Source organism: Pogona vitticeps, chromosome 1, assembly GCF_051106095.1.
Source record: "Pogona vitticeps strain Pit_001003342236 chromosome 1, PviZW2.1, whole genome shotgun sequence".
NCBI lineage: Eukaryota > Metazoa > Chordata > Lepidosauria > Squamata > Agamidae > Pogona > Pogona vitticeps.
In genome coordinates this window covers 238,488,162-238,513,551 of record NC_135783.1, presented here as the reverse complement: position 1 = coordinate 238,513,551, position 25,390 = coordinate 238,488,162, and the positions used below count along the sequence as shown (strand labels likewise).

General features: G+C 38.8%; 1 protein-coding gene across 44 annotated transcripts in view; it reads left to right on the top strand.

The window, feature by feature from the left end:
- BIN1 (bridging integrator 1) overlaps window positions 1-25,390 on the top strand; it is a 130,075-nt gene that overhangs the window by 66,018 nt on the left and 38,667 nt on the right. For 18 of the 44 annotated variants that reach the window (XM_072985256.2, XM_072985255.2, XM_020805410.3 and 15 more), the window contains exons 3-11: window positions 204-258; window positions 1,218-1,312; window positions 2,482-2,577; window positions 7,036-7,143; window positions 9,887-9,979; window positions 16,714-16,799; window positions 17,096-17,171; window positions 19,196-19,278; window positions 22,619-22,663. In XM_072985256.2, the coding sequence (XP_072841357.2) occupies window positions 204-258; window positions 1,218-1,312; window positions 2,482-2,577; window positions 7,036-7,143; window positions 9,887-9,979; window positions 16,714-16,799; window positions 17,096-17,171; window positions 19,196-19,278; window positions 22,619-22,663 (737 nt within the window). The remainder of the gene's footprint in view (window positions 1-203; window positions 259-1,217; window positions 1,313-2,481; window positions 2,578-7,035; window positions 7,144-9,886; window positions 9,980-16,713; window positions 16,800-17,095; window positions 17,172-19,195; window positions 19,279-22,618; window positions 22,664-25,390) is intronic. The other 26 variants (XM_078380057.1, XM_078379954.1, XM_078379740.1 and 23 more) reach the window with 3 other exon arrangements.

Here is a 25,390-nt window from a genome sequence, read left to right as displayed (position 1 = left end):
TTAGAACAATGTAGAAAAAGAGCTCTGAAGCTGATTTTGGAAGTTGGACAGGTTTAAGTGGGAGATGGTAGTTCTTTTAAGTGCCCTAGTTCAGGATGTTGATCTTTTATTAACATAAGCATTTTGAATTTGGTCTTGAAAAACAACCTACTCTTTTGAAGCCTTTATAGTTAACTTACTGGTTCTGTTTACTGTCTTTCCAGTTCGAAGGAAGCAAGCTGCAGAAAGATCTCCGGACATACCTGGCAGCAGTAAAAGGTACGGTCTGTAAGAATAGCTGTGGTAACATAACATTTGTAACATTTTGTGCTGTGAAGTAAATGACATCCGTGTATGACAGAATAAAAAGTTTATTTGACACTGACTAGTGGAAGCTGAGAGTTCATATATCCATTTACTTTAGAATGGTAGAAATATGCAGCCTACTGGTTGTATGAAATGTTTGGTGTGGTTAATAGGCATATCTTGGGGATGGTTGTTATTGGCCTCTGGCATAAAATGGAAGCCCACTCCTTCCTTAGTGGCATGCTACAGAAACGCAATGTGCAAATTAGATGTACTACAAATGTTTGGGACTCTTGTTATAAGGTATTTAGACTCCTGGGGCATTTCAGATTGCTAGTAGCTGATAGAAAACATTTTTTATAACTCAGTTCCTATGATACAGAAGACAGTTTGGACAAACAACAAAATGAAAAGTTTATGTTTCTGACATGATCCTCTCTCTGTTCCCTTTTTAATATATAACTTCGTCCTTTTTTTTAAAGACAACACTTAATTCTGTGATTTTTAATGCTCCCACTTAATTCTGTGATTCCATTGATCATTGTCATTTATTTTATCATAATATGAAGAAAGAGAAAGAACTTCAGTGTCCAAAGATAAATACTTTATAAAAATAAAAGCCTGGAAAGAAGATGTTTATGTTCAATACAGCTAATTTACTACTTGTAAAAGTATAGATATACTGTACATTTTTGCAAAACAGACATTATTCTGATTTATTCCTACTAGCTCACACTAAGGGAGGTAAATGTTAACTGCCTGTCTTAACTTTTGTTTGTTCATATAATTCACATAAAGTATTGCCATGGGTTTATGGTGAGACCTTGTTTTGTAAATAAGGTTCATCCCTGTTCTTTTTTTCATTGGGAGGGATACTTGGTGGGATGATACTGTATCATTCAAAATTTGAATCTCTATTTTCTGTCTTAAAGCAATGCACGAGGCCTCCAAGAAACTGACAGAATGTTTGCAAGAAGTGTATGAGCCAGACTGGCCAGGAAGAGATGATACTAACAAAATAGCAGAGGTGAGATTCTAGTTTATCATGAATCATTATTATGTACCATTATCTCCATTCCATGGGGGCCATAATGATAGGGATTTATAGCATTGCAGCCTGATCCAGATATATATATCCTTCCCTTCTTAGTCCTTTGGTGTGGGCATAAGAAATAGCTTAGAAATATCCACATGAATACTAACCATGGTTTATCATTGTCTTTGTAATGAATAAATTGTGTTTAACTAAAATTATGACTTAATACGATAAGCCAGGATCATACACTATAATTTGATCCTTGATTGTTTTCATTAAATCATAATTTAAAGTAAGTGCAGTTTTTTTCTTTTGAACATAGCGGTAAGCCATAGTTAATGTTGAATGTGAATGTTTTAACATCTTCCCCATGGCCACTCCAGCAGAGAAATGTGTGCACATGTGCAAAGGTTGAATAGAATCATTTATGTAATCTAAACTATGGTTAACCTTTATATATGAAGGAGAGCAGTGTGCCACAATACATCATGTGATCTTTAGAACAACAACAACAACAACAACAACAACAACAACAACAACAACAACGTAACATGAGCTGAACAGTGGGAACTCATTTAAATTCCTAAGAGAGAACAATACCAACAGAGATATGCCATTTCTGAGTCATTGAGTAGACCTGCGCACTTGCTAAGCTCTTGTATTTCCTTTAGGAGCTACAGGAAACAGCTGAAAATCAAAAATCCCCCCAAACCAAGTTATATCAACTTTAGAAGAAGGCATAGCTGAACTTGTCATTTCTTTTCATTGACAGGTCCTTTCTTGGCTCTATCTACTATGTGACAGGTAGAAATTCAAGAGGAGGGTTTAACCTTCTTCTATGACTGATACAGTGAAGGAAAATCCTTTGTCTGTTGAATTTCTACAGATACCTTTTAAAAATACAGGAGCTCTGCCAGCAGAAGTGGTAGCAATCCAAGATGTAGTTCAGTGTTTTTAAGCATATACTAAGGAAGAAGTAAAGTAGAAACATATGTTTTAAAACACGTACAGGTTTGCTTTGGGGCATTTAGGGATTCTTTGCAACTCATGGTTGAACATATGCTTAGTGGCATCCATAATGTGGGAAGTAAAGGCATATGCAAGAGATGTTACCATATTTTATGCTGTTGATTGATCACAAATAGTTTTTTCTGTTCTAGAACAGTGACTTGCTATGGACAGATTTCCATCAGAAGCTGGTGGATCAGGCACTGCTAACTATGGACACCTACCTCGGCCAGTTTCCAGACATAAAAGTATGGGACTCATTTTATCCTCTCTTGCTCTCTTGTATTTCCTTTGTAAAAACTAGGTCCATGTGATCTGTGAACTGAAGTTGACTTCTACAAGAAATCCTTGTGTTCTCTTTAGGATCTTGCTGTACTTATTTCAGGCTGTGGTGTAGAAACGAGGTCTGTTCTGTAAAGAACCTGATTTTTCCACTGGCCAAAGTGGATATAGTCAATGTAGGATAGCAAAATTGCCCCCCAATCCATTTAGCCTCCTTGCATTGCATGTAACTAACATGACCATATGTAGAATTCCACCAAGCAGTTGTGAGGTATTGTTTCCTAACCTGCTTACAAACCTTAGCATCGGTTGGTTTGGAACTGGCTTTCATCTCTGCCAAGATGTTGTTGCTGACTCCTCTTGCTGTGCATGTCATCTGTATATTGGGGAAAGAGGGGCTGAAGCATAGCTGATGTACAGATCCAATGTGATTTAGAATTTTGTGCCATCAGCGAGATCCACGCCTCAGACTTTCCCCAAGATAATGTGCAAATTACAGTCCAAATATGTTGGTCACTGTAAAACTTCTTGATATGTCTAGTATTTTACAGAAGATTCTAGAGTTTTCAGTATGAATGAGAACATACAGTGTAATCATAAAATACAAATCCAGCAGTAAGTTATTTATTAATAGCAGTTGGATAAAAATATATTAAAATCTTATTAATTGTCTGGCAATAAGGATTCTAATAAAGCTTGTCTGAAGAACAGTGTCTTTGGTCACAATTAAGCAGGGCACTAAACTGATCTCATGTGTACCAAGATTTTGCTAAGTATTGTTTCTTGCATTATTCGGAAGTACTGTTCAGTAGGATGAAAAAGTATTGTCTTGCCCAATTTCCTGACCAATATTAACTGCTATGTTTGGCTGCATTCCACCAGTCCCTCAACATCCATAAATACTTTTTATTCTGCAGTTTCCTCCTTCATGTGGGTTCATTTTTTAGCCTCAAACTTTGTCCTCTGACTGTGGAAGGAGCAGTTGCTTTTTCAATATCTGATGGCCATAAGCTTATATAAAATTCACGTGGCCCAGACAAAAGATCTCTTTAGTCTTTTCCCACCTATTTCATTTCTCATACCTCCCAGGCCAAAATGCTCCAACACTGAAATGGTGCACCCTTTTATTTTATTTATTTTAAATAACATTCATAGGAAAAATAGATGTATATTGCTACAATGCCTGTTTTGTACACAAATGATCAGTCTGCACAAAGATTTCTTCTGCACACAAGGACCAAAGACATACCTGCAGAATATGTTTTGTAAATAAAGGAGATCTGTGTAAATCTTAATTCAGTTTACAGTTCTTCTTGTGCGTTTCTCCTTCAGGCTAAAAAAGTTTCTCCTTTGTTTTTTTAAAGTAGGAGAGATGAGTATTTAAATACAGTTCATTTAAGAAATGGAAGGAAAGGATGTTGTGCAAAGTAGCTTTTGTGACTGAATTATCCCCTTTGTCACTGAATGAGGCCTTCCTTTTTATCCAGAGTAAAGAGTCTGTTCCTCATTTTGACTTGTTTTTCCCATGACACCCCCTTCTTTCCCCAAGAAACATAAATCACATTAACACACTTTTGAAGGGTTGGTTAGATGCAGTGAAGTTCTTACGTATAACGTTATGGGGGAGATCTGCTGTCCTATCCTGAGAACTTTTCTCCCTCCAGGCATCAGATCCTATCCCATGAGCTTTCCTCTAACAAATGCTGAATAGTTTTGAGAAGGCTGAAAAGGAAATGTACTTGCCATATGGCACAGCTTGTAACTACGTTCCCACATGGAAAAGGTCAGCTTGGCTTTGTCCCAGTGAACTCAAATATCTCCTTCTCCTGCGTCCCAAAAGAGAGAACACACACAATTTTCTCTTTCACTTATGGCTTAAATTTAGTGAATAAAATTGTTAGCGTGTATGTACAAACATGCATATTTGTTTCCACGTTTAATTTTTATCAGCTACATCATTTACCTCTAGTGGTAGGGTTGTTGGTCCCCCCCCCCCCCATTTTAGTTGACCTATTTGCATTTGAAACTGTTGACCTGGCTAGCCATTTGCTTAAAAAACTCTGTAAAAGCGTTTTTTTAATTACATAGGCAAGACTCCATTACTGCTGTGAGGGGGAAAAGTGTATGTATTTGTATGTGTGTATCTTCCTATTTATCTCTCTTGAGAGTTGCAGTTCAACTCTAGATAGTTCATGCCAAGAAGACCCACTTTTCATGGGAATATGTGCCAGAAAGTCAATGTGAAATATGTGTGTAACAGCCTTGACAAGTGGCAGCTAAGTGGAAGGAAGGAACAATTGTAGATACTGTTCTTGGTTTCCTCAGATGTTGTCTCATATAGATGCATAGTTCTTATTTTCCTCAGATGGTATAGTCTCATATATAGGTGACTGAGAAGATTCAGCTTTAGATGGAATTTTGTGTAAAATGTGCTGCAGTGCAATATCTCTTTAATGCTGATAATAGAAATAAATGTGATATTTCACAGAATTGGGGGGTGAGGGGAATGTATAACAAGTGGTAACATGAATGCTGAAGTGTTTGCCAATAGATACTGAAGTCAATATCCTGTTGCACAGTTATCGAAGTGGCGTATCGTGGAAGCAAATTGTAGTTAAGAAATCTCTGTAGCCTTCTGGAGGTTGAATCTGAAGTTGAGTCTTGAGTTGACTGAAGAGCTGCTTGGATGAATAGCGAAACATTTCAAACTAATAAGAAAGAAGTCCAGTTGCCATGACTCAACTGCTTGATAATCTCACCTGGATGACTGAGAATCTTCACAGATACTCTGTAGACCTTATTTATTGCATGCTGAGTCATGGGACTGAATAAGCAAGATAAAAATTTCTTAACTTCTAGCAATTCATTTCAAAAAGTTGCTCTTTGTATAACTGCAGAACAGGATTTCAGCCTGTGATTTATTGGTTAAAGGTATTGATCCTGTTTATAGATATTGCAAGTAGCCATACAGTTGAAAGTATCATGATATGTTAGTTGCAGCTTCATAAAGGACATCTATGAAGAGAAGCAAACCAAAACTGTAGTTTTATTTTTATGTCAGACACATGTCTACCAGATGTGTTGAACTACAACACCATCATTCCCAGCCCCCCAACCCCAATGGCATTGTTCATTGGGAATGAACAGGGGAGGAAGCCAGCATATTTAATGGCACTACTCTGGGGAAGTCTGTTTTATATTCATGTTCAAGCTCTTGTGTTTGAGAGAGTTGTTTTACTCAAATAGATAGTAATCGTTTGGAGAGCTCTCTGAATGTTGCAAACCCTTAAGGAAATAGAGGAGGTGCATTTACCTCTATGAGGAGCCAAATGGATATTAAAGTAGAATGGATAGAATTTCTCATAACAAATTCCTAAACATGTTTACTTGGAAACAGGTGTGCAAAGGCTGTAACCTGGCAAAATAATATTGCCTATGCTTTCTTGAGAGTAAGTCTTGTTGAGCAAGACTTGTTTCTTCTGAGAAATAAGCATGTGTTGTTAGAGGCTTCTTCATTTCAGGATTTTATCCTCCTTCCCAGTTTTATCACATTATGTCAAGAAGTTATACTTAGGTGCATTCATTTTGGGAATGTTCATATATTTCTAAAGAACAACCTTATGAGGCAGATTATGTTAGGAGCCGGTGGTTTACCTAATAGATCTCTCCAATCATTTTTCCATCCTGCTGGCTCTCTGTTAGCAAATCTAACTAATAATTTCATTTTTCTACACTTGCCTTTCCCAGTGACCATCAAAATTTGTAGCTGAGTCTTTGGGATAGTCTTGGGCCAAATATTAAAGAAAAATGACTTCCTTGACAAAACCATCTGAAATCTACCAGGTGCATTTAATGTGGCTGACTTTTAAAATATGTCAAGTGATTCTTTTCAGACTTTAACTGGTAATAGAAGTATGTTAGAGATGTGGCTTAAACCAAGTACAGCTGGTCTGACTGGCTGCCAAGTCAGGAAAGAGATGTGAGAGCACAATGTATAGACTTGGACATAAATACAGCAAAAGCTGCACATGCTTGAGAGGACATGACATATTCCCTTGAACGGTTTACTTGGCCTCTTAGGTTTAACAAGCACCATATTTTGTGCCCTTTGTTCTTTTACCTATTATTTTGAAAAGAATGGGAATTATTTCTTTAATGTGATGTCCATTTGTATTTTTACCATGCTCTGCCACATTTATCATGACACCATCTGTGAAAAGTTTTGAAAAGTGGAGGGGAAGGGAAAAAGAAAGGGCGAAAGGGAATACTTCTCCATGGTGTATTGCTGCTGTTGTGCTGCCCCAGCTTCTATGTTTCTTGCTCCTGCGGTTTCCAACATAGTAAATAAGTCCATTAAATTACATGTCTCTAATATTCAGTTATGATCTGTCTTTCTATTTTTCCATGTCTCCCACTTCTTTCAGTCTCGCATAGCTAAACGGGGAAGGAAACTTGTAGATTATGACAGTGCCAGACATCATTATGAGTCTCTACAGACTGCAAAGAAGAAGGATGAAACTAAAATTGCCAAGGTAAAAAGGCTCTTGTTAAAAGTGGTATGAGTTCTCTCTTTGTTTTTCTTTTTTCCTTTCTCTTTTTTGTTCTCTTTTTGCCTCTTTATCAGGTAGCATTTACATGATTGTTGTTAGCTGTGTTTTCTGTTTTGAAGGGACTGCTGTTCATTTTCTGTTTGAAGAACATATTCTGTATGTATACACAAAATACTTGCAGTTGCAGAAGCAGGTTGTGTACAATAATGCTTAAGCCGCCTTTTATACTTTCCCATAACTAACTGATTGTTTAAAAGATAAGTCAAGAAAGCAGATATCAGTGAATGTACAATTCCTGAAAAACAAGATTGGCCTAGTTTGAAGGGAATACCATGAATTGATATTTGTGGTCAAGATTGTAAGCTGTGTGTTTATGCTAAAATGAAAGTATTAAGCAAAGGCAGAGAGGAGACTTGAAGAATGAAGTATGTTCAATTTGAAGAACTCTTTGAAAAGCCATCTTCTTATAACCAGACATACATATAATGGGATGGAGGCCAGTTTTGTAGCCTCAGCCTATGGATTGTTCCAAAGCCCTAAACTGGAGGTATGCAAATTGTGGCGTAAACCACTTCAGACACTGCTGAACTAAAGCAACATTTATCCTAATCCTATTTTTCCTCACCTAGTGATGCTAGTTGAGGCTAATTGGAGATGCTGCCCAGTGACATATGGTCGCCACAAGTTGCCCACTCTTACCTTAAACCTCTTTCAGTGGGATAGCCAAGAATGCATCGTCTTGTGTGGGAAATGAAACTGCTATGTAGTCATGAAGGCTGTTAATGAAGGAGCTCATATGAGCAACATATATATGTTGGGATGATTTTGTAAATTCAGGTTCAATGTCTATAAAAAACACTGTGTTTCCCCGAAAATAAGACAGGGTCTTATATTAATTTTTGCTCAAAAATGCATTAGGGCTTATTTTCAGGGGATATTTTATTTTACAGTCATGTCGTCTTCTGGTTGCTGCACAATGGTGGAGGGTGGGGTTTCACTTAATTAGGGCTTATATTTGGGGTAGGGCTTATATTACGAGCATCCTGAAAAATCATACTAGGGCTTATTTTCAGGTAGGTCTTATTTTCAGGGAAACGGTAGGTTTTTGTAAAACTCTCCTCATGAATATTGTTTTGTTTTTGCTCTGAAAGGGGTAAACACATCACCACTGTGTGAGAATTCTTCTCAGTTCTCAGAATGGTAGCTATCATTGGCTTGGCTCATCTCTCTTTCATTAAAGTACTAGAGCAAACTAGACCAGAGTGTAGTAGAGCTGAGACTCATCTACTCTCCAAAGGCGCAGTTTTGCTGAATAATAGGTTCCAGTTATGAGATATTTTGGATTTTTGAATATGTTAGCAACACTTCTGTATATTAGGGAGCTAATTAATAGTTAATCTGTATGTCTGAGTGAGAATTCTGATGGTCAGCTGACAGCAATTTATTTTAAGCACTTAGAGGCTGGTTTCTAAACCAGTGTTAGATTATTTAAGAATAATAATGAAATGTTTTTTACTGGGGCTTACAAGACAAAAAAAAATCAAATGTTACAGCTGGATAAAGTTACATTAAGATGTTTAGAACATGAAGTTTGTTTAGATAAGTTATGCAGTATTTTAAAAAATCAGGTATTATAATATGTGTCAGCCAGGGAAGTAGAAACATTTCTTTGGAATAGAGAGAGATAAGAAATTTCATTTCAGACTAGAAGGACATCACTTCTGGAAACATTTCTTCCTGTGTTTTCTGTAATGTGTATTCCTTAGCATCTTACAATGTTTGTTTACATAGTAAGGGGCATTACTTGATTAAAGGGCTAAGAGGCTATGCTTCTGGTCTGACAGCACATGGCTTCCCCTAAGTCTGGAGTGGGGAAAACTATGCCTGTAGACCTCTATGCATAATGTTCCAAGCTCTGGAGAAGCTTGTAGGTATACACCTATACAGGATTCATGCCCTCAGATCTTGAAGCTAACACATGGATAGTGGGGGCAAGAGAATCAGGCATCCATAAGAGGAAGACCAAAGTCACAGCTCTGCAGCCCCTTTAATCACTTGATGCCCTTTCATATAGGTTGCAAATGTTACCATCTTCTGACCTAAGAAAGGCTCTTGTGCTTTAACTACAGGTATGGCTGGTAGATGCTTGGTTTCTGTGACATCTTTCTTTTTCTAGAACTGACAGGAAAACCAGTGAATCCTCTCACTCATCTGTGCACCAGTCTTTCAGTTAAAGGCACAAGAGCCTCTTTAAAGAATAGGCCTTGCTAGCCATGTTATAATGTCATGTAAAAAAGAAAGTTCTGAGTAATCTGCATGCTGGTAATAATAATGATGATGTTGTCTCTTAATCCTGGCTTTTCTCAAAAGTTACTGCTATCTCACAGAGGGACGCCCCTCCACACACTCCCCCAGCTGGAGTCTGTTGTGCTCTAAATGACTAACAGTTTCTTCTCTGTTGCTCTCTGCAGCTGGAGCGATCATTCGTAAGCTCTGTTGGCTTTGGTGTTCTTTGACCATACCATGGGGGTGTTAATTACAGTAGATTTGGCATGCTACTGTAGGATTCATCCTTGACTTGTCTCTTAATGCTTCCTTTCTCTCCTGTTTGTCATGGGTCATTGGCCCAGCCTGACCCTATAACACTCCTACCATTTAAAACAAACAAAAAAGCAAAACTCTTGTCTGTTTTCTTGTTTTTGTTTTGAAAATGCTTCCCACACAGCCTGTCTCGTTGCTTGAGAAAGCTGCGCCTCAGTGGTGCCAAGGGAAACTACAGGCGCATCTCGTAGCTCAGACTAATCTGCTGCGGAACCAGGTGACGGCCCAGCCTACTTTGCTGTCTAACTCTGCATGTGCTATTTCTGGCTGAAACCCTCTGCTGTGAGTTTGATTCCCCAGGCAGCGTTCACTCTAAGTAAAGGTTCTCACGTAGAAGTAATATATAATGAAAATACATATTCTTGTCCTTCTTGAAGCTATAGAGCTCTGTAATCTTTCAAGTTGTGTGGGTTTTTAAAAAATTAGTACCAAAACAATCATTTCATCTACACATCTCTCTTGAATGCTGACTGGTGATGCTAACTCATGACCTGGTTCTAGGGCTTCTAGATGTGATCCTTGGTCTAATGCCTTTGGCCTCAGAGAAATTTACAAGGGCAGTGGGAGGACAGAGTCAGTTTATATAGCTGTCCCTTCTTTCTGTCCCTTGCTGGCCTAAAAGTTGTGTATTAAAAATTTCACAGTACTGTAATGCCTCCTACTCCCACAATGTTTGCCTTCCACCCAGATCTTAACCTTCTATTGCTTGTCCACGATCCCCAGCCCATGGTTGCTGTTCTCCCTCCTCCAAGCCCAGGAAACCATTCTAAAAATGTTACAGCTACTGCTAAATCCCCTGTACCCCCTCCCCCCCCAGCTTTTCATAGCATTTGACAATGTTAGTCTGTTTCCACTTCCATACCTTGTACGGACCCTTCTTGTGGCTTTTAGTGTATCTGATCATTCTGCTTTCTTGGAAGCCCAAATGTTTTTTTTAGCTCGATCCAGAGCAAACACAGGGAGGGTTTTATGTCAATTTGAGACACTTTTTGCGTTGAATTAGAAAGAGGGCTGGACTATGAAGATTTTTCTAATTCTAAATTTTCCAAAATCATTGACAGGAACATGGGTGCCACTTGAAATGGAACCCTGCTCAAAATCCTTATGATGCCTGGGAGTTAGGGGAAAGAAACTAGTAATAAACCAATGAACGTTAATGGACAACTACTTGCTGTGGGGTTGGAAACAAGAATCTTCTTGCTAGATTCTGTCCTGGCAGCAGACCTGAGTTGAGAAGCAGGGTTGCAGAGGAAACTGGATGATACAACTGCCAGATGAGAAACTGAGCAGTAGAGAGAGAAAAACAAGTAGTCAAGGACTGGAAGACAGTAATGCATTGTCACAGGTAGAACTTGAGCTAACTACAAATTGAGAAATGGCTCCTTGCAAATTAGGGATTCATTGTTGTATGTTCTTGGATGCATCAAAGGATCTTTCCCCAACCAAAAACCCTCTACACTACGACCCCTACGATCCCTGAAAGTTGATCATGCTCACTGGGGCTCATGGGAGTTGTGATTATTATACCCAGGTCCAGACTATATCCTTTAAACTGCACTGTCCTGTTTGCCCAGAGGTGTTCGAGCCCAGCAGAGTAAGTTGTGGTTAGGGCTATGAAATCAGCTGGGCACCTGTGCCTCACAGCACTCCAGTCTTCCCAGATTCGACAGTGCTTTTAGGGAGTTTAGAAATCCACAATGCTAGGCACACAGAACCAGTATGTTTGCCTTGCAAGGTAGAGCTGCCATTACACACCCGCAAAGGTACTAAAACTCCCAGTAGATGGTTAAGACAAAGCCTTAACCACAAATCCTTTGGGTCAAAAACCCAGACAGTTGGTTGGAGATTTTTTACCTATTTTATTAAAGAGAGCTAAAATATAAACTTTTTCAAAAAGGATTTGAAACAAAAATGCAGTTGAGACAAAGCTAAGACAATTAAGAGAACATACCAAAAAACAATAAAGCTAAATTATTCTACCTAATACTTACACACTAGTGTAGACGTTAGCATAGATCTGAAGCATACACAAAGTACATGGCAAGGCACAACAGGATAGCAACTGCACATAGCATCTCCTTAGCGGTAAGCTAAGCCAACTGAATTTATTTCCAAACTCCCCTTTTATACATTAAACATTCTATTATAAACCCTTCCAGATGGGTCCACCAATCAAGCTTTGGGTTCCCTCAAATGTCTAAGAAGACCAGAGCACTTTCTGCCCTCCACCCTTCATAGAAAGAGCCCTTTTCTTCTTCTTCTTCTTCTTCTTCTTCTTCTTCTTCTTCTTCTTCTTCTTCTTCTTCTTCTTCTTCTTCTTTGTGTTCTATTTTATTAGAATTGCTCAGTTTGATCCATCAGATTGCTTTAAAATTTAGCATACAGCTGCCATGAGTCAAGACTGAATCTGTTCTAATGTTTTGTGTACAGAATGCTCTGACTTTATGACAGGGGTCTCCAGCTGTTAAGTCTTATCTTGGGAAGGCTACCTGCTCAGCCCAAGCTAGATGATCTTTGAGGTTCACTCTACAAATTGTAATTAAAATATTAGCAAGAAACGCAAAGCAAAAGAAAAAGAAAAAAAGTTGTGAGACCTTAAAGACTAACTGCTATATTTTAATGTAAGCTTTTATGAAACTAGCCCACTTCCCCAGATGTAATAGTGAATGTATGAGCAATCGTTTAGTTTCTTTCTCACTGCCATTATTTGCTGACTTTCATCAGCTGACTTTGTCCATTGCCAGATGGACAAAGGCTCTTATTTCTGTAACTATAAAAACTGGAATAGAGTCTTTTAATAGATAAATAAGAAAGGTGGTAGGAAGTGGCTAGAGAAACAGACCAGAGAAATGTGTCCAGATTAGACTTGTGTGACAAAAACAAAGTTAATGCACCAGCAGTGTGTTCCTTTTTGGATCACATTCAGTTTTCAGAGTGTGAAAGAAGGGAGGCAAACTGTTTATGGCAGCAAATTCCTGCCTTTCGACAATTTAAATGCTGACTAAAAGTAATCCAGATGCCTGCTTTGTGAAACAGGCTGAGAAGTGGCAACCTATGAACCATACACGTCAAACAGTTCCTTTCTTACATCTTGTTGGATCAGAATGAGCTATAATTTCATCCTGCTTTGTAAGGGAATTCCCTAATTTGGGCAGGAAAATAAAACACAGTGGAATCTAAGATTTGGCAGAACTCCCAACTATAGTTTTTAAAATATACAAACAGATTATTAAGTTGAAGATCTGAAAGGAATTCAGATGGTGGGATAGTAACCCATTGTGATCAAGCAACAGTAAGTAGTCTGTTTTGAGTAAACCCATTGAAATTGATGAAAATTTCAGTGAGTGTAATCTAAGTAATACAGTGTTACCTCGACTTACGAACGTCTCCACTTGCGAACAATTCAAGCTACAAACAGCTCTGTTCGCAAAAAGTTGCTTCGACTTGCAAACGGAGCCTCGACTTACAAACGAAAAAATAAAAAAAACTTTCCTGCCCTTTTTTTTGACCTAAGTGCATCTGAGGTGAAAAGAAGAAAAAATAAAAATAAAAAATTCACCCCTTAGTGGTAGAGAACCGGCTTTGCATTAGTTCTATGGGAACTAATGCCTCTACCTACGAACAGCACCTCGACATACAAACAAAAAACAGCCTGAATGGATTAAATGGTTTTCAGTGCATTCCTATGGAAAAGTTTGCCTCAACTTACAAACTTTTCAACTTAATATGGATTAAATTCGTAAGTCGAGGTACCACTGTACCACTTCTGGGATGAAGCCATTGTTTCTTGGGCTGTATACAGTTTTCAAAATGTAGCACACCAATAAAACACTGCTAGAAGGGTTCATATAACTTGTACATAGCAGGCCCAGAAAAACAGCTGATTCTGATTTAGAGATTCAGCAGATCTCAGGAGTAGGTGAACAAACATCTGTAAGACCCAGTATGTTCTAGTTAGTCATCTGTTTACCTGGGATTTGAATCCATGTCTTCTGGTTCTGTCTGGGCTGATGGCATGGCTTTGATGCTTTCCCCCACAATGGAATGACTGTAGACATTGAGGTACAGCTACAGGAGGAAGTACTCTAGCATCATTAAAAGGTGGTATAATAATAATAATAATAATAATATAATTTATTGTCATTGTAAGTATATACACAGTATACCATACAACGAAATTCACAGTAGGCCTAAGATATTGACCCTGAGCTAGCAATTTGCACCAAAAGTAACTGGACAAATCCAGTTTTCCCTTTATGTTCTGTCCCTGACATGTCCGTTTTTGCCATTGCATTATATGCCTGTGGGCATGGCTGTCTAGATTTTTTATATTATTTACACATACATACATAGGGGACCCAAGGTAGCTCAACATTAAAACTATACAATAATCCCATATTTTAAAATTCCACAGTATTATACTAAAAAGCGAACATTTATCAATATTAAAATAATTAAAAACAATTTTAAAAATCTTTAAATTCAACAAAAATGGCACTCCTGATATGTCCTCCCCCATTATCTCTTAAAACCTGCTTGGAAAGGAATGTCTTTGCCTGGTGATGGAAGGACAAGAGGGAAGGGGGCAGCCTAGCTTTATGCGGCAGTGCATTCCATGGCTTGGGGGCAGCTGCTGAGAAGGCCCTTTCTTGTTTTGAATGTTAGAAAAAAATAAATAAAGACAACAGCAACAAATTAATAAGACTGCTTGGTAAGGCACTGTCATCTAACTGATTCTCCATTGGCAATGTGATTCCCTATGGAGAAAGAACAGAATCTGGAATGGGTCTGCAAGTCTCCACTTGCTCATGTCTAGGGTGAACGCTGCTTTGGATGTTTCTTTGTTGGTGTATTGGGATGTCACAAGCCCTCCCTGATGTAGATTTTTTTAGAGGGGTTCCTGGAGCTATAGAATATTAATAGTTTTATCCCCCAAGAGTATAGAACCAGTTTAGTATAGCACTGAGTGAGAACATCATTTAATAGGCAGCTGATGTGCTCCAAACCACAACCATACTACTGAATCCTGATGACTGATTGCTTCAGTCATTCCTAAGTACAGATTGGTTGTTGTTGTTGTTGTTGTTGCTGTTTGGTTGTTATTGTTGTTGTTGTTTTTGTTGTTGTGCCACATTTCTCCCAACAAGGGACCCATAGCGGCTCAGTTTTTCCCCATTTTTTTCTTCTTCTACGCATTTGTACAGAATAAATTAAAAGATACTTCAAAATAAGTCTACTCATCACCAACCTCCTTTTAAACAAAGCTATTGGCTTTATAGCAAATGCTTTTGTTAAAAATGTACATTTTTTGGCAAAGAATCTGACTCTGTATTCTAGAATGTTACTGATGTTAGCACCTTAGACAGACAGATTAGATCTTCCCTTCTTTTTCTAAATAAAAGCAAGAAGTGTAGAACATAGGCCCTTTTTGACAGTATGAGTATTCAGAGGCCTGGTCATGGCAGTGATACATTCTATAAGCAGTCCATAAGGGCTTGTGGCAGACCTGTTCTTCTGGTAGAGTGTGAACAAACTGCTTTTTGTCCTCTCCTCCCAATTTGGCCAGCAACTGTACTGGGGACTCAAGAGTCACTGTTTATCTATACTGTGCAGAGCTATAAATGGATCCATATGAAAGCTCTGAAAGAGAATGCTGTCTGGTAGAAACAAACTATTCCTTATAATGTGTTTGGCTCTGTAACACTTCTCCACTGGCAGCACCGAGCACACAGTTGGGGTCACAAGTAGCGTTTTTATATTCACACTTGAGTTGTGTGATATTCTCACTTACACAAAGTTCACCTTGATTGAGGATGCATGATTACACTCACTTTTTATGAACAAAACCTTTCTCCATCATTAATGGAAGCATTTTTTGAGTAAAGAAATCATGTTGTGGGGTAGGTTGGTAGAGAGCCCCTACATAAACAGTTTATATGTCTTGTCCTCTAGATTAGATTTCATGCCATGATTTGGCATGCCAGAAGAGGGTAGACCAGAAAATCAAAGGACAGTATAGTTGGGAAACTGGTTGCAGAGACAGAGATTTGAGAGTGCAGTCCCCCACTGTGCATCCTAGAAGAGCCAGCTGTGATTATGAAATGGGTGGTCAATAATAGGGAGTGCGGTGTGAGGTTAGGATCAATTGAGAGTGGGGATCCTATTTAGAAAACATTTCCTTTGTATATTTACTGGAAAAAAGATGGATTTCCGTTTCATGTTTATAATTCCTATTTGCTTGAGATCTTCTGTCTGAGAGAGATGGGATCTGTTGGTCTCCTCAGATTTGGTGGTGGGGAAAGCATTACGTAATCTGATTTAGCATTTTGCTGAGACTACAACATAACCCATATTTTTTTGGATTTTCACATTAGAAATTACTGTGGAAGGCCATTGCTCAAGAGCTGGCCTTGATATTAGAACAAATATTCTGCTGGTTCAAGCTCATTTTGGTTTCTAGAGGAAGAAGGTTCTGTAGTGTAGCAGTCCAGGATTCTGAACTTCTATTGTGGTTGCTTATGTAAATCCACATTCTGCTATTGTGACTTAAATTATATGAGAATTAGTTTAAAGCTTAGAGTACCATTAGATATGATACAAAGTAATATAATGGAGATGGGAAGTAACAGGATGTAGAAGACATGTGAATTTACTGCTCTCTCAGCATTCACAAAATGGCATCCAAAGTCATTGTAGGAGATTATTGGCAGTTTCTTCCACTCTTGTCTATTGGGCTTCCTTGAATCAGGCCTGGCCAATTCTTTCCAGCGTACCCCCCCGCTCACATCTTTTACAGAGAGGAACAGGTACGACTCTTGAGCCTTATGTAGATATAGATATATCGAATGTTTTAGATTTACCCATTTGTAGAACGTGCATTAAACTCATGTGAGCCCTTCCCTAAATGGTACTACATGCCATGACAGTAATTGCCCCATCTTTCTTCTCCAGGCTGAAGAAGAGTTAGTAAAAGCTCAGAAGGTGTTTGAGGAGATGAACATTGATCTTCAGGAAGAATTGCCTTCACTATGGAATAGGTGAGCTCTGGAGACAACTCTATACCATGCCCATGTATTTACTTGGTGGTGGTGGTGGTGGTGGAAGAGCTAAGTAGATCTTGACAGATTCTAACTCCAGGAAGGCTCAATAAGCATAGCCATCTGTCAAGACTCCTTTGTTAAATGCAGATCATGTGGCTCAGTCCTGCCTGCCACTGTAATTCTTCAATTTTGAATAATTGAAGGAAATAAGATCCTGTAAGCAACTCAGGTGAGATTAAAGGAGAAGCACCTGTTTGTGCCACCACTGACTTGTATTATGTTTCATTTGCCAGTCGTGTTGGTTTCTATGTCAACACATTCCAGAGTATTGCTGGACTAGAAGAGAACTTCCATAAGGAAATGAGCAAGGTAAGGATGGATAACACTCTCTTGCCTGGTGGGGGAATATTGATATAACATGTAGCATCTCCCCTACATCCTTTTCTCAGTCATTGCTGTAAAGGGGTAGTCTTAGGCACTGATATGGGCACAATTCCCAGCTTATATCAGTGTTTTTAACCTCTGGTGTTCCGCTGCTTCTGAGGTGCTTTTAAGGACATGATTCTCAGCTAATATCAGCATGCTTTACCTCACTGGTGGCCTCCTCTTCTAGGATACTTTCATAGCTAGTCTCAAGACATGGTCTCAAAAGCATCTCATGTAGCAGGCTCATTGAAGCCAGGCAGTTCTGGGCAAAGCCTGGACAGGACACTATCTAGGAACAATATGTGTTATAACCCTGAGATCTTTTTAGTTTTTAAAGATCTGAGTTCACAGCTTGGAGAGGTGACTTTTTTTTTTTACTTGACCTGCCAGAAGCTGTGGCAGTCTTGGAGACAATGCTGATGCTCCAGGAGGACACTGTGTGGTCCAAAAGCTGCACTTTGCCCACCTTTGCAGCTTCATATGTGAATATTTTAATACTAGTTCCTGGAGAACATAAACAGGGATAGTTCTATTACATTTCTGCTCCTCTTGAGAGTTTCTCATGGGCAGCTGTTTGGCCACTGTTGGAGCAGACCGCTGGACTAGATAAGCCTTCAGTCAGAATTTACATTGCAGCTGTTTCTAAATCAGGATTGGAACAACTTGTGGTCATCCAGATGTTGTTGAGCTGCAACTCATGGCATCTTTTAATTAGCTATGTTGGATAGGACTAATGAGAATTATATTCCAATGACATCTGGAGAGCCACATGTTATGTATATTATGTGTATTATTTATGTTTTAAATAATGCAAGACCTATTGACTGAGTGGCTTTTCAGGAAGGCAGTGGCTATGGTTCCTACCTGCAGTCTTTTATTTTTAAAAAATATCTCGCCTCGCTTCACTTGATTGATTTCCATATGTTATTATCCCAAGTAACTTCAAACAGTGTCATAAGTCTAGGTTGTGTGTTGATTGAGTCCTCCTTTACATTTGCAAGAAATTGGCAATTACTCCATTTGGTAGTGACTCCACAGCCTGATGGATCTTTCTGTCAGTGTCATCTCTGATTGTCTGGCTGGAGTCAAACAGCCAAAATTTGTTGCAGTCAAACAAGTAACTTTTCCAAGTTCTGGAGACAGTACTTCTCAAATCTTTCACGTACTGTAGTTCAAGGGAGTTCTTCAAGTGTAGACAAAACTGTTGGGTCAGATCATAACCAGTGATGCATTTTTCCAACACTGTAGCATTTTATGGGACAAGAATCTTAGTTTGATACTGCTTGCCTTGGTAACTAAACTTTATGATCTGGTTTCCAACATATTTTCTGTGTCAAACATTCTGTATACAAAAGGCCTCTTTGTTAGGAGATATCTATATTTTATTGGAGTCCAGGGAGTTCAGCTGAACTGCTGCCATGGCAGACCCATGGATCCAGGCCTAGATCTAATCATCCTTTGCCCAGTATGAAAGCTGTGTTTGGCCTTATGTCTTGTTTTGTGGAAAACTGTGGTTCCATAGCAACCAGCACTGCACTTGCAGGCAAGGTTTCCTCACTACAGATGGGGAGGGAGAACAGAAGGAAGGCATTAAGTCCCTGTGAGAAACAAAGCCCCTGTGTTGATGCAAAGGCGATAGCCATACAAGTGTAGGACTGAAAGGTGGTGGTCAGTTGTTGAGGGGAGAGGCAGGAAGCAGAAAGACACACAAACTGAATTTATTTGCCAACGAGACAGAGACTTCATGTGGCACCCGGTCCTGGAAATCAAGTGATACTTGGTGCTTTCAAATTATGTGACGGCAACCTGGGGCAATGAAAATACCGTAAACTATTTCCTTCAGCATAATGCCATCTTCCTTAGATTCCAGATACTCTTTTATGTATTTTTTTTGATACGTTGTTATAAACTCTTCCTTCAGTTTTTCCTTTTGTTAAGCCTTATTTTCCTTTTAATTTTTGTTTCAGTTGAACCAAAACATGAATGATGTCCTTGTGAATCTAGATAAAGTACATGCAACAAGCACCTACCCTGTTAAAGCTCAGCCAAGGTTAGTGAATGCTTACGGCTGTCTTTCTCTCTAGGGATGTGGGGAGTTTTCTTCATATGGTGGGAATGTGTGACAATATTTGTTACTAGTGTTTGCCTTTTTCTTTTGACTTGGGTTCTGTTCTATGTGGGTAGTTAACCATGCCTGTCATCTCTCTCAGCTTCCACTCTGCTAATGTAAGAATTGGCTCATACATTGTTTTTCTGTTTCACGTGGTGGATGTGTGTTTCAGTGTAGGGGTACAATCTCCTTATACTCACCAAACAGCACATGGTTCTTAACATGCACAGAATATGGTGGCACATTCACTCTATTAAAAAAATGCATTCGGTTTAGAAACACCTTGTTAAATATAATAGTACTTGAAGGGAAGGAAGAGGGAGAGATGATAGAGAAGAGGTAGGAAACAATATGTATATATTTTGCTTCTATAATAAGTAAGAGTATTCACTTTTGACTCTTGTCTGGTCCTCTTTATAGGTGTGGGAAGAGCACTGTGGGTATTGGGCTATAGTTTAAACAAACTAGAACAGCATCCATCAGGAACCATTGGCACAATCTCCTGGTTCCTATACCTTGTTGTAACTTAGCCTGCAACTTAGCCCAAGGATGCGTAATTGAACTAATCACTTTCTTTCCCTGTTTACTCCTGCCTCCCCTCCCCTTCCCTTCCCTTCCTCTGTTTTTCCCCTTTGTCAAATTCTAGATTGTAAGCTCCTTGGGGCAGGGACTTGTTCACTTGTGTTCTGTAAAATGCCATGCACATTGGTGGTGCTATATAAATAAACAAATAAATAAACCGTAATAGCAATAAACCTTATTTTCAGCTTTGGGTTAAAGGCTGGCTATTCAAGCTTGACTCTGTTACTTATGATTCATATTATTATCAAGGAGTAGAGATCTTCTGACACATTTATAAATTCAGTAAAAGTAGATGGGGTTAACATATGAATTGCAGCCATGAGGGTGTAATATAGTTAAGCAGCACCATTTAGTGCTGGCATTTAGCCACACATAGTGTCCACGCTCACATGATCTTATCTTTGCCAAACTGAGAAACTAAGACTGTCGGCTTTGGAACATAGAGAGGTATTTAGCCCATTTTGAGCTGTGGCTTAATATTCTGGGTTGGATAATTCGAGGTTTCTGGTTTTGTGCCTATGGCACAAAAGGAGGAGCACAGGGGGGTTCTCAGGAGTCTGCATGGACAAAACAATTCACATCTTGACTTATTAAGCCAAGTTATAATTCTCTGAGCTAAGCCATTGTATGGATACTGTTCAGTCTCTTTCAAGCTTTTTTGTGTGTGGAGGGGAGCCACTCATACCTAAATATTACTTCTAAAACAAACAAACAAACAAAAAGGAAAACAAGAAAAACCCCTCTTGTGCCATCTTTAAGACTAAAGTATTTATTTTAGCTTGAACCTTTTCGATTCCAGTCCACATCTTCAGACCAACAGGCTAATGTCTCCGTGTTTGCCATAGAATGGAAGAGAAACCGGTTAGGCATGTTTTGGTACTGGTTCTGCTGTGAAGTAGGGAAACTTTGAAGTTGCTGAAGTTGAAGCTCATAGCAGCTTCGAAGCCATGTATCCATTTATGTTTTCCCCACCCCACCCCAAGACTTTGAGGAGCACACATCCAGAATTTTTCTACTTCTTTTTACCAAGTTACTTTGACATTCTTTGTGAAGTAAATCATTATATATTTCACGGTTTTGTTTGAAGCAACCAACACAACTTAGTAGCAAAAAGAGGAAGAAGATTATAACTATTATATGTTTTCTCTCCCACCCTTCGCTCTGAAGGGGAAGGTAGGCCTCACTTGTTGGATGAGATGGCCTTTGGCTATCACCCAAAATGCATGCGTGAGTGATGAAGCAATTTGGGAACTTGGGCTCCCAGCTGCTCTGAGTCCCAATTGCTGTGTGAGCAGTAATGAGATGAATGTGCCAAGTCGGCATTAGGAGAAGGATAAATGTGGCCTCACTGCACTGTGCTTTCAGAAAGCAAATGGAGTGTAGTGGTGCCTTACCAGTGTCAATGTACTACTTTACACCCACAGTTTCTCTGTGCATCAGATATATGTATACTCTTGGTAACAGATGACAGCATTTTGTGTGTCTCAAAGACACAGAGTGATTGCTCATAAAGCATCCATAAACACTATTCTGAACCAGACTAAGTGAAGCAGACCTGTGAAAAGTTTAAAAATCAAAGAACAAGATGCAAGGAGAATGAGAGCAGAGCTGGAGGACAAACATACTAATAGGATTGAATCTAGCATCAAGCACTGTATTTGTAATTTCTGTAATATACAAGACAAGACCACTCCAAATATATGTATAGTGTCACAAGCAAAGAAAGAGAAGCAAGAGTTTTTTTAAAAAAAATATGGTAAATATATAACCACAGTTCAAAGATAGCGTATTTGGGAGATTACAGAACTTCCAAAGTAGCCAGCAAGCTGTGTCAGATTGCAATTCTTCCTGTAAAAAGTTGTTGTATGAGACAGTAAGAAGGACATGAGCACTCCAAATAAAAGACCTTTTCAGGATCTTCTTGGACCGATTTCATCTGCCACATCAACAAATGCACTCATATAAATGCAGTGTCTAACAGACGGTTACATATCACAGTGGGTTCAACCATCATTTGGGTCCTTAATACACAATGTTGCCTAGCTGGAATTATGAATAATGATTTCATGTTAAGGAATTACCCAGCTGGCTTCATCCAGGTAGTTATGGGCACTGAAACTTCGTGTCATTACTGAGTGCTAAACCGATGGGGTGCCTTGCTGAACAGGGTTATAAAGTGATTCCTATGTAAGGTTTGAAGAAGACTATAGATCCCTGGGAATACAAATTGTGTGTCTGGGAGACAGCTCAGTCTGTTCATGAATATGGTGACTGACCAGAGCCTACTGGTTGTTCTGGGCCAATTGCTTCCTAATGGTTCATTCATGTATTCAGTTTATATGCTGTCTTTCTCCCAAGCAGGGGACTCAATGCAGCTTCCCACCCAAAAATGTAGGTTTCCCCTATGTGATTTCTGATGTAACTTTGAGGCAGATGAGATCATGGAGCTGCTTATCATCTTCTCATCCACTGAGCATTTTATGCAGTGCTTAACAAACATTTCTCTGCTGCAAATGTCCAGTGGACACCTTCCCTTCCAAGCTCATCTGATGTATATTGGAAGATGACTCTATAGGTCATCTTTATACAAATAACTTCATGGTAGCTGTGTTAGCTCATGCACGGAATCTTCGCCTTTCTTTCTCATTGGTTGAGCCGTGTTGTAATGGAGATCACTTACGTGTGCCGTCCTCAACAGAAAGAAAACTAAACTGTTCTCCAGACTGAGGAAAAAGATGAGCAGGTACCAATACATTGAGCTGCATTCCCTATATGCTCTGATCTGGATGCAAAAGTGAAAAAACAAGGATGTATTCTAACAGCATAGTGCATTGGTAGCCTGATGATTGCAATGGTGGTGTTTGCATGATTCAAAGTGTCTTGTCTTGAAATTGTTTAAGATTATACTCGTGTGTCTACCTAATCCATATAATTTATTATTTAATTCTTTATTTTGTTCCTTTTCCCTCTTTTTGCACTTTGGTAGTGAGAGATCTGTCAATCTCCAAATGTAAAAAATTAAAAACAAAAAATTAATAAAAAGTTACAGATCTCATAGCATGGATGAAGGGTCGTACTAATATCTTGTGCTTTTTTTTTGTACAGTGCATTCATAGTCTGGGTAGTGGCTTAACAAGTCAAATAAGCAGCAGCTTTTTCTTACAAGCAAAGATTATGGTCCCTTCCCGATGAGGAAAAAAGATAGCCTTTCTCTTTAGTGTCTCCATCTGTGTTAGCTTCATGTCATATCCCAGAGAGGATGTGACATGAAGAGTCCTACAGAGATTTATAGACCTCTTGGGCAAAGCTCAGAAACCTATGGTTCATCATAGCTGACAAATATGCCAATCCCAGAATGAAACCAGATAATCATAGACAATCATTTCCAACTTCATCTGTGTATCTAAGTATTAGGTCTTTTCTTTGTTGCTCAGTGTTGCAATAATAATTCCAGGCAATCTCATCTTGATGAGTTCTACGAGGTTTATCATTGTATAGCTTCTAGTTTCCATAACATAAAATTATTTCAGAGTTGTTCTAACATCCAAACATCTTACAGTTGTGTGATGTTATAGGCACAAAACTTTATATCCCAAAGTCTTACAGTTATAAAAACTATATGGCAAGGTTTGAACTGAGATGTTCCAACTCATGTCCCAAATCTCTTTTTTACACACACATTTTGCATACAATTTGTTATTCTGTCTGGCAGTTCTGGTGTCTGTGTCACGTCTATGCAGGAGGTCAGACTATGTGCTATAGCAATTACATTGGTGCTGAAGAAGGTTGGTAGGTATTGGTAGCTGGCAATAGCAACTGAAGAGGAAACAGAAATCAAGGAGCACATAGATGCATATTGGAGTAAATGGACTGTTGTGTGTCTGTGGAGATGTGCTATGTAACTATACTTTGTTGGACATTCTCATTTGATGTAAAGGTGGTGAAATCACAGCATGATTAGTTGCCTTCTTCTTCCTCCTGCTGGCTTGCCTCTTGGAAAATGTTCAAACTTTGAAGCTAGTTGTCATACTCTTGCTGCATGACCCAGATTTTAAGTGCAGGAAGATTTTTGAATCCTTGTGATGGGCAAGAATAAAAGTAAATGAACAACAGAAGGGAGAGGAGGATTTTTTTTGCCTTTACTTTTGTGAAAGTCAGTAGGAAAACTGATCTTTTTTCCCTACCTCATCACACATTTTCTTTCTTTATACTCTATGATAGCCTAGAATGGCATAATTGCATTTTCTATCCTGGTGGAGATTTTAGTTTTCAATAGATACAAAGTTGGTCATCTTAATTTGTTACTTTATACTCTTTCAAACGAATGTAGAGCTCAGAGAATAAGGAAAGTTGAGTGCAGGCATGGCGGACTTGGTGTTGTATTACTATGTATTCGTATACTAACTAGCTTGCTGAATAACATGCATGGTGGCTGACATTACCATGTGATTCTAGTTGAAAGAGTGAACTCAGTTGCTTCCTTCCCACCCTGCCATGACTATATGTGTCTTTGGACATGATTTGAGAGCTAAAACACCTCTGTGAGACAAAATAAAAGGCAGAGTGAAATAGACATGGTTGAGGATTTATGCCTGGTGACCCCAGTCATCATGACTTGCATCTCTGCCGTCTACCAGGTGCTTCCAAATATTTTTGTTGAGAATAAGTAAAGTCCTACTGAATTTAGTGGGATTTACTTTCTAATATGTATGTGAAGTAACAGGAAATGAGCTTCTGCATAGTTTTTATTTGCTACAGTGACAAGATTACAAAAATAAAAAATAAAAACCATAATCCAGATACTCAGATGAATAGGGTGTGAGAAGCAAGCTGTCAGCATTGCTTTCCAAGAACAGTCAGATTAAGTGCAGCTTGTTTGCTATGTTCTTGACCCTTCTACTCTGTGTTCAGATTAAAGTATGCTGCCCCATTTCCTGGTATGTTTCTGTAAATGTACTTCCCAAATGGCTTTCATAATTTGGAAATGGAAGTAGTTATTGTGTGATACAGGAGTTGTGTAGGAAGAGGCAAGATAATTCACTAAGGACTGTGTATGTCAGTTTGGTATGTCAGAAGCTTTGCTTAGTTTTGTATTTAATAAAGTCCAAATTCTTTATTCTTAGAGGATAAGAAATCACTATATACAAAGGCCAAGCTACATTTAACATTAAATGGGTTGTATATGTCAGAATTGGGAAGCACCTGGGAAGAACGTTTTTAAAACAAGGCTTTCCTATTTTGTAGGAAAATCATGATGAAGATCAACAAACTACTCCCACTGCAGTTTGGTGTGGAAGGGAAGCTTCTATTGTAGCTTTCCTGATATCTTTAGTTGATGAGCGATGGCTTCAGATTGTGGTAAAGGAGGAAATAATTAAATTTAACCTGAACCCCCCCCCCCCTTATCAGTAACTTTTTGGCTCTGAAAAATTGGGTCAGGTATACACTTTTCTGATTCTTGCCAAAAGAA